Source organism: Mesoplodon mirus, assembly GCF_964341445.2.
Source record: "Mesoplodon mirus genome assembly, chromosome: X".
NCBI classification, from domain to species: Eukaryota; Metazoa; Chordata; class Mammalia; order Artiodactyla; family Ziphiidae; genus Mesoplodon; species Mesoplodon mirus.
The window spans coordinates 138124106-138133824 of record NC_138981.1 but is presented as its reverse complement, the minus strand read 5'-3'; the positions used below and the strand labels follow the sequence as shown (position 1 = coordinate 138133824).

General features: G+C 60.7%; 1 protein-coding gene across 1 annotated transcript; it reads left to right on the top strand.

Moving 5' to 3' along the window:
- Positions 1 to 7881: 7881 nt before the first annotated feature.
- On the top strand, positions 7882 to 9440 carry LOC309796324 (melanoma-associated antigen 10-like; the record flags this gene model as incomplete). Its single annotated transcript, XM_082609356.1, has 3 exons — positions 7882 to 7910; positions 8445 to 8515; positions 8590 to 9440. The coding sequence occupies 3 exons, from the start codon at positions 7882 to 7884 to the stop codon at positions 9438 to 9440; spliced, it is 951 nt and encodes a 316-aa protein (XP_082465482.1).
- Between the last annotated feature and the right edge of the window lie 279 nt (positions 9441 to 9719).

The following is a 9719-nucleotide window of genomic DNA, read 5'->3' as shown; positions in this document are numbered from 1 at the left end:
AGCTCTGACAAAAGTCACTTACAGGTCTCGTCTTCAGGGGTGCCCTCGGGCCTCACAGGGGCGCTCCTCCTGGGCGGCCTGTCCCCTGACAACCTGAAGAAGGAAGTGAGGGGGCTCCTCAGGGTGCAGCCAGCACGGCCCCAGGTTCTGGGGCTGAACAGGACGGTGGGGTGACTCGGGTGTTGTGGGGTCCCCTCTGTTCTGGGAGGGGGAGCCCCTGGGTACACACTCAGGGTACACACCTCCCCTTGACTCCTGGCACTGCCTGGGCCTCCTCTGCTCTGTGGCCTGAGGACACGGTCCTCAGACTTGGGCCTTCGCCTCCCGGTTCCTGGAGCCCCTGTAAGAGGAATGGAGGAGGCACCTCTTGTGTAGACTGTGGCACAGCCCTGGGCCCCTTGGTGCTGGTAGGAGGGATGGGCCGGACTCTGTGAGATCCCCCCAGTTCTGAGTTCTGGGGTGGGTGGTCTCCTCGGGGCTGGCTCGTAGTGCTCACTGTTTCCCTTAAGGGCCTGGACTCTCCCCTTTGTGGGCCTGAGGGGAAACTCAGAACAAGACCCCGAGTCTGAACAGAAAGCAGCGAGGGGGACCCACATGTGGCTGCACCTGTCCAGGGCCTCCCGAGGGTCCTAGGATGGGGACATCCTGGGTCCTCACCCCCTCGTAACGTCCTGTCTAGGCTCCCAGCACTGACCACAGGGGCAGGTTTCTGTGGAGGCCCCTGTACCAGGGCTGGGGGTCTGCTCAGTCCGCCCTCGGGGTCCTGGGAGTCCACCCTCTGCGGACCTGAAGCCTCACCCCTCACACCAAACACCTGACCTCCCGAGGACCTGAGCCAGAAGTCAGGAAACATCTCATCTGCTGACCGTGCTCTGGCGCCTCCAAGGCCCCTGTGGAAGGGCAAAGGATCCCTCCCTGTGTTGGGGTCTAACGTCCTCAATCCTTGCTTCCTCGCGTGCAGGCTGGACTCTGGGCAGGACCTGAGATTGTCCCGTCTGCCAGTGTGAGTTCCTGCTCCTTCTACCAGGGCTCCAGTCTCTCAGAGACCCGGACGTCAGGACGTCAGGACAGGCTTACTGTGCTCATCCCGCCCCGGGGCCTCCCACGGCCACCTGCCAGGGCGGGGATCTGGTGGGTCCTTTTTGTCCTCTCTCAGGGTCCCCTCAGTCCTGCCTAAGGGCTCTAACCTTAGTCCACCAGGGACCTGACATTTTACCCTCTGCCCTCATGAGACCCTGCCCCTTATCCCAGGTCCCCAGCTTCTCTGAGGCCCGGATGTCAGGATGTGCTGCTGTGCTCATCCCACCCTATGGCCTCCCAGGGCCAGCTCTGTTCTGGGGTCCAGGCTGCCCTCAGTCCTCCCTCAGGGCCCTCACCTTGACTCCACGCAGGACCTGGGATTCTCTTCTGTGCCCACCAGAGACCCCGCCCCTTATACCCCCTCCCCAGCCTCTCTGAGACCCCGTCCCTTATACCCCCTCCCCAGCCTCTCTGATACCCCGCCCTGTACTCCCCCTTCCCAGCATCTCTGAGAACCTGAGACCCCGATTTCAGGAAGTGCTGCATGTGCTCATCCCGCCGTATGGCTTCCAAGGGCCAACTCTGTTTTGAGGTCCAGGTTCCCTGCAGTCCTCCCTCAGTGCTCTCAACTTGACTCCACGCAGGACCTGGAATTCTCTCCTGTGCCCGCCTGAGACCCCGCCCCTTACACCTGCTCCGCAGTCTCTGTGGGACCCTGACCCTTATACCCTTCCCTGCCTTCAGCCCTGGGAGGCCCTGAGGCGGGCTGAGCACTTGGCAGCGAGTGCTGACTTACGTATCCGGGTCTCAGAGAGGCTTAGGAACAGGTATAAGGGGCCGGTCTCAGGTGTGCTATGGCTAGAATCCCAGCTCCTGGGCCTCACCTACAATGGGATGCTGAGTGACAGGCCGAGCATGCCCAAGACCGGCGTCCTGGTGCTGCTCCTGGGCCTGATCCTCCTGGAGGACGACTTTGTTGCCCCTGAGGAGGAGGTCTGGGGAGCACTTAGCAAGACTGGGGTGTGTGCTGGGAGGGAGCACTACATCTATGGGGAGCCCAGGGAGCTCCTCACCAAAGTGTGGGTGCAGGAGGGCTACGTGGAGTACCGGAAGCTGCCCCACAGCGACCCCGCCTGCTACAAGTTCCTCTGGGGTCCCCGGGCCCACGCAGAGACCAGCAAGTGGAAGGTCCTGGAGTATCTGCTCGGGGTCAATGCATGGGATCCCAGGTCCTTCCCATCCCTGTCTGCAGAGGGTGTGAGCGATGAGGAACAGGGAGCCTGAGCCAGAGCAGCAGCCAGGCTCCTTCCAGGCCCACGTCCAGCAGCTTCTCCCGTGGGGCAGGAAGGGAGGCTGATCCTTCACTCTGAGTTTGAAGAGGGAGCGGTCAGCCTTCTAAGCAGTGAGGGCCCGGGCCAGAGTGGGGAACCCGGTGTGCAGCATCTTTGGGTTCCTGTTGTGTCTGATGACATGGAATGTCATCTTTGTTTTCTTCAGGAATTTGTCAAATATTGTTCCACTTAAAAGAAGGCTTAATAAGCTTCAGTATCTAAGTTTGTGAATGACATTAATCACACATGTATTTGCTCTAATTTGGTTCAACGACAAGAGTTTTGCAATTGTGCAAAACAAATTGTAAGATTCCCATATTATATTGTGATCGTGAACAAGATAACATGGCATTGGAACAGGAATTTACTTGGAAATGTGAAAGTAATTAGCAGTACAACTGAAGGCCACCCCGTTGTTCCTCGGGACACACCGTCGTCAGCTCAGTGGTGTGTGCCCTGAGGTGGGGCTGTCTGTGTCCAGCATAGGGCAGGGCCAGGCCCCGGGCATGTGGGCCAGAGGGTGAGCGGCAGCCCTGGGTGGCGTGGGCATTGCCGGCGCCCATCTTCCTGGCGAGAGGCCACCCGCGGGGCCCTCAGGAAGGAAGACTATGGGGGGATGGAGGGCAGCCAGGTGGGATGTAGCGGAGGCACCTTGTTGGGGACCCTGGGGTGGGGGGCCGGGACCCGTGGGCTCTGGTGGCCGTTAGAAGTTCCTCTCTGTGTTACCATGCCCTCTGTTCAATGGTTTCTCTTAATAAATTTCCCTGAAAGTTTCAGCAGAGTGTGGCCTCTGCTGTGGGCAATGGAGGGAAAGGGCTGTGGGGCGGGGGGTAGGGCGGGGGTCCAGAGTAGGTTTCCTGCTCAGCACCCATGGGACACCTCTCCAGTGAGAGGGTAGGGTAGGCACTTTGCAGACCCAGACACGGTGAGGGCTTTTCTTCCATTTCATAGGTCAATTGTACAGTTTTAGCGAAAACTGATAATTGCCTGAAAAGGCAGCAGAGAAGTGAAAATGTAAATGAAAAACTTGATTATCTCACCAGGAAAAAGGGAACATCGGAGCAAAAATAGTTGGACAGACAGTGCTACGGACTGAATATTTGTAATCCTCTCCCCCTCATTCACCTGTGAAATTCTAACCCCCAAAGGGATGGGATTTAGAGGTGGGGCCCTGGGAACAGATTAGCCCATGATGGGGGAGCCCTCATGGATGAGATTAGCTCCCTTATAAGAGACCCCAGACAGCTGCCTCATCCTCTTGTGCCATGTGAGAAGGTGGCTAGTTGATACAACTAGACAAGAAATCAGTCCATATAAAGAAGAGCTTTATTACTATTGCTTTATTACTCAGCTGTACAAAGGAACGAAATTGGGTCATTTGTAGAGACGTGGCTGGATCTAGAGACTGTCATACAGAGTGAAGGAAGTCAGAGAGAGAAAAACAAATATCGTATATTAATGCATATGTGTGGAACCTAGAAAAATGGTACAGATGAACCGGTTTGCAGGGCAGAAATAGAGACACAGATGTAGAGCACAGACATATGGACACCAAGGTGGGAAAATGGTGGGGGTGGGGGTGGTGTGGTGTGATGAATTGGGAGATTGGGATTCACAAATGTACACTAATATGTACAAAATGGGTAACTAATAAGAACCTGCTGTATAAAAAATTACATAAAATAAAATTCAAAAATTAAAAAAAACAAAAAATCATTATAGGTTTATGACATTATCAATCACAGTAGAAAACCACCTGTAAAGACAAATTGAGTGATTTGCCACAATGGGCTCTGCATCGCCAAGTTTGCTCCCCCAACTCCACAGCCTTGCAGGGAGGCCTTCCTATTGGTGGAAGGCCAATGGGCGTGTCTTTTGCTTCCTGAGGCGCCAAACCTTGGGACCTCAGGCCCTCAGTGCGCATGGCTACTGCTGCTTCCGTAGCAAAGCGCCTCCTCACGTGCTCTTGTCATCCAACCACTTTCTCTGTAAAGAGACGTCTAGAACTTTCTCCCTCATCTTCCTGGAGCTTCCGGGAGCACCCGGAAACCCACGTGGCGTTCGCACAGAGTGCCTGGGACCGTCGGCTGCAGAGTTCCTGGCTGCACTGCTGAGACGAGCTCTTCAGCCCCTTCTGAGCGGGACTCCAGAGTCATCCACAGGGTCAGAGCAAGTCAGGAGACAGGCGGGGGCTTTGGCGGGGGCTGGACTCCGCAGGTACTGGGGGCCCTGGGAAGGAGTGGAGGTGGGGGGAGGGCTACGGGCTGCTCGGTTGGGAGTGGGGGAGCGGCGGCGGAGGGCAGCGGGCTGAGGGAAGGGTCCCCCTGTGTTCGGGTCCGAGGGGAGGACCGCTGGCTGCTGGGGTGGCTGGTTGGGGGCGTTCTGGAGTTGGGGTGCAGAGGGTGGGGCTAATGGCTAAGCGTGGGGGGGCCGGAGGAGAGGGCTTCCTGCTGGACGGGTGGGGCCGGCTTTGGGGGCCAGAGGAGAGGACGACTGGCTGTGGGGGTGGGGAGGATGGGATGGGCGGGCCCCCGCCCCACGGGCCGAGACTGGAGGGGAGGGCTAAGGGCTGCTGCGTGTGGCGGGAGGAAGGGGGAGGTACTCCTGGCTGAGGCGGGGGTCGATGGGGAGGACTCCTGGGTGCGGGTGCGGTAGTTGTTAGGGGAGCTCCTGCCGGGGCGGGGCGGGGCATGGGGGGGGGAGGATGCTCGTGGCAGGAAGGGGGCTCGGGCTCCCGGGTGGGCGGGGGCACGAGGGGTCGGCTCTGCGTCTGGGGTGCGAGAGCTGAGAGCCCCTGGCACTGAGGGTGCTCGGGGGAGGACTCCCCCGTGTGGGGAGGTGAGAGAGGCACTCAGATGTCTGTGCTTGAGGGGGCGCCAGCGGAGAGGAGAGTCAAGGTGAGGAGCTGAGGGAGCGCTGAGGGACCCCCGCGGGATCATCTCAGCCCTGAGAAGCCCTGGGCTTGGTGGCCTGATGTGTTGTGCATAGATTCCCCCTGGGGGTCTCGGGACAGTGAAAGCCTTGGTGTGAGGGTCCGGCCTCGGGTGAACACAGGGGGCGTCCCCGGACCTGCCAGGGCTCAGGCTGAGGACTCTGAAGGAGGACAGAGGGGACCCCACTGATCCCTGCCCCTGCCATCAGCCCTGGCCAGTCCTGGGCCAGAATGAGCACTTGGCAAGGAATTTTGACTTCCGCCTCCAGGTCTCAGAGACACTGGGGACCTGGTGTAAGGGACGGGGCCTAAAGAGGGCGGAGGGAAGAATCCCAGGACCTGCCGGGAGTCGAGGTGAGGAACCTGAAGGAGGAATGAGTGGACCCTGGACCCCAGAAGAGAGGGGGCCCTGGGGAGGCGATAGGGTGGGATGACCCCATGCAGCACTTCCTGACATCCGGGTCTCAGAGACCCTGGTGAGGGGTTAAAAGGGGTGGGTTCTCAGAGAGGCTGGGGAGGGGGTATAAGGTGCTGGGTCTCAGAGAGGCGGGGGAGGGGTTATAAGGGGCGGGGTCTCAAGTAGGCACAGGAGAGAATCCCAGGTCCTGCGTGGAGTCAAGGTGAGAGAACTGAGGGAGGACTGCGGGGAACCTGGACCTCAGAACAGAGTTGGCCCTTGGAAGCCATACGGCGGGATGAGCACATGCAGCACTTCCTGAAATCGGGGTCTCAGGTTTTCAGAGACGCTGGGGAGGGGGAGTACAGGGCGGGGTATCAGAGAGGCTGGGGAGGGGGTATAAGGGGCGGGGTCTCAGAGAGGCTGGGGAGGGGTTAAAAGGGGCGGGGTCTCAGAGAGGCTGGGGAGGGGGTATAAGGGGCAGGGTCTCAAGCAGGCACAGGAGAGAATCCCAGGTCCTGCGTGGAGTCAAGTTGGGGGCCCTGAGGGAGGACTGAGGGGAGTCCGGACCCCAGAACAGAGTTGGCCCTGGGAGGCCATAGTGGGGGATGAGCACGTGCAGCACTTCCTGACATCCGGGCCTCAGAGAAGCTGGGGACCTGGGATCAGAGGTGGGGCCTCCACTGGGGAGAGTGGAGAATCCCGGGTCCTACCATGAGTCAAGGTGAGGACCCTGAGGGAGGACTGAGGGGATCCTGGACCCGAGAACGTGGGTGGAATGTGGTGTGTCCTGGAGAAATCTGTCCCTGGCCTCAGCTTGTGGAAGCCCCATGGCGTGATGAACAGGTGGCAGCCTGTCCTGACTTCCTCATCTGGGTCCCACAGAGACTGGGCACCTGGTATGAGGGGTGGGGTCTCGGGGGGGAGGGGGGAGAGTCACGTGAGCCCACAGTGAGAGTGAGCACCCTGAGGGAGCACTTAGGGGACCCCACTGAAACCCGCCCCTGCTGCCAGGCCAGGGAGGCCCTGGGTGGCATGAGCACACGAGGTGTGTCCCAACTTCTGCATCCGGGACCTAGAGAGAATGGGGAGCTGGTGTGAGCAGCAGCGTCTGGATGAAGACGGTCCAGTCCTGGACCTGCAGGGACGTTAGTTGGAGACCCTGAGGGAGGGTCGGCACTTGGACTCCAGAACCCCGGGGCCTCTCTCCACCCCTGCTGTGCCCCTGGGGCCTGGGCTTTTGGCTCCAGGTGCCACCCCCGAAGGGCAGCCTCGCAGGTTGGACCCGGTGAGGGTCTGGGTTGAGGGGTCAGGAGGCTCAGGCCCGGGGGAGTGGAGAAGGCCTGTGTGTGAGGTGCCCCAGGATGAGCCAGGGCGGGAAAGGCCTGATCCACCCTCGTGGAGAGCTGTAGGTCCCCAGCTCCCTGAGAGCAGTGACCCCAGGGGCCCGGCTGTCCCCTGTCCCCCACGGGAGCCCGGGCAGGGAGGCTGGGATGACGCGCCTTCCTGCTGCGCTGTGCTTGGGGGTGCTGAGCGGCTCAGGCTTCAGGGGGAATCGGTCAGCAGGGGTCAGGTCAGGCTCCACGGGAATAGGGGCGAGGATCCTGGGGCCGGACTGAGGATGCAGCCTTCCAGAACAGAGGGCACCCTGCGTGGGGTCAGGGCAGCCTGCTGGGGAGGGGGGACCTGGCATGGGAGGATGGCGTTGGGGCATCTAGGGAGCACATCTGCTCAGCAGCGGGAGGAGCCCCAGAGCCGCCAGGAGTCAAGGTGAAGACCCTGAAGGAGGGGTGAGGGGACCCCACCCTCACCACAAAGAGGGAGCCCACAGGAATCCCTCCAGCCAGCCCTGGAAACCCCCGCAGGGCCCGTACGTCAGCCTCCTCATCCAGACGGCTAGTCTCGACCAGGGGGCCTTGCTCCGTGGGTCTGGCCTCAGGCCCTGGCAGGGGGAGTGGTGAGCACTGGGGAGACCCCTCCTCACACAGAGGACTTGGAGCCCAGCCGGCCCTGCCTCTTTTGTCACCCGTGGGTGTCCCAGAATAGGTGGGAGCATTGACGGCCCTCACGTCCTCTCCTGGTGTCTTCCGGAGGTGAGGCCTTGGCTGAAGGAGATTGGTCACAGTCAGCAGAGGGGGCTGTCCCAGGCCCTGCAGGGTGTCAAGGTGCAGACTGAGCCGACCGCCATCGTCCCAGCACAGATGGACCCCACGGAGTTTGATTGTCCCCTGTGACCCCTGTTAGCCCCTGCGCAGGTGTGGCCAGTATTCGGGGCCCCTCACTTCTTTTCAGTGCAGGGAATTTGTCTTGAGAATTTTGCCTCAAGACAGCAGACAGCAGGGCCCAGGCCCTGCCAGGGGGAAGGGGAGGCCCTGCCCTGAGTGAGCACAGAGGGGGCCACCCACGCCAGGACAGTGGGAACCTCACAGAGTACAGCCCAGGCCTCCTGCCAGCACCGAGGGGCCCAGGGCTGTGCCACAGTCTACACAAGAGGTGCCCCCTCCATCCCTCTTACAGGGGCTCCAGGAACCGGGAGACGAAGGCCCAAGTCTGAGGACCGTGTCCTCAGGCCACAGAGCAGAGGAGGCCCAGGCAGTGCCAGGAGTCAAAGGGAGGTGCGTGCCCTGAGTGTGTACCCAGGGGCTCCCCCTCCCAGAACAGAGGGGAACCCACAGCACCCGAGTCACCCCACCATCCTGTTCAGCCCCAGAACTTGGGGCCGTGCTGGCTGCACCCTGAGGAGCCCCCTCACTTCCTTCTTCAGGTTGTCAGGGGACAGGCCGCCCAGGAGGAGCGCCCCTGTGAGGCCCGAGGGCACCCCTGAAGACGAGACCTGTAAGTGACTTTTGTCAGAGCTGCCCAGGGTGCCTTTCTCCGCCGATGCCGCTCACACGCCCTCTCTCCCCCAGGTCCGTGGTCCCTACCTGTCACCCCTGCCCACGCTCCAGTCGGCGGCCCGACCCCAGTCATCATGCCCCTGGTCGAGATGAGTGAGCTCTTCCAGCCTGAGGCAGACCTTCAGGCCCCAGTGGAGGAGCAGCTGGTGGGGGCTGAGGGGGAGGAGGCCACATTCTCCTCGTCCTCCTCCTCCTCTGGTGACGCCTATGTCGAGTTGGTGCCCCAGGAGGCACTTCGTGTGCTGATGGTTGACCTGGTGGCGTTCCTGCTCCTCAAGTGTCGCACCCAGGAGCTGACCTCCAAGGCGGAGATACTGAACTTGGTCCTCCGTGACCATCAGGACCACTTCCCCATGGTCTTCAGCAAAGCTTGCGAGTGCGTGCAGCTGGTGTTTGGTGTGGCCGTGAAGGAGGTGGTGCACCTCCACGAGCGCACCTACGTCCTGGTCCCCATCCTGGGCCTCACCAGTGATGCAGTGCTGAGCGATGGGTCGAGCATGCCCAAGGCCAGCTTCCTGGTACAGCTCCTGGGCCTCATCACCCTATACAGTGACCACGCCCCTGCGGAGGAGGTCTGGGGATTGCTTAACAACAAGGGTCTGTGTGCTGGCAGGAGGCACTGTATCCATGGTGAGGTCAGGGAGCTGCTCACCAATGTGTGGGTGCAGGAGGGTTACGTGGAGTACCGGCAGGTGCCCCACAGCGACCCCGCCCGCTACGAGTTCCTCTGGGGTCCCCGGGCCCTTGCGGAGGCCAGCAAGCGTCAGGTCCTGGAGCATCTGCTCAGGGCCACTGGATGGGACCCCAGGTCCTTCCCATCCCTGTCTGCAGAGGGTGTGAGCGATGAGGAACAGGGAGCCTGAGCCAGAGCAGCAGCCAGGCTCCTTCCAGGCCCACGTCCAGCAGCTTCTCCCGTGGGGCAGGAAGGGAGGCTGATCCTTCACTCTGAGTTTGAAGAGGGAGCGGTCAGCCTTCTAAGCAGTGAGGGCCCGGGCAACTTGGGGCAACCCGGTGTGCAGCATCTTTGGGTTCCTGTTGTGTCTGATGACATGGAATTTCATCTCTTGTTTTCTTTAGGTATTTTTCAAATATTGTTCCTTTTAAAAGAAGGCTTAATGCGCTTCAGTATCTAAGTTTGTGAA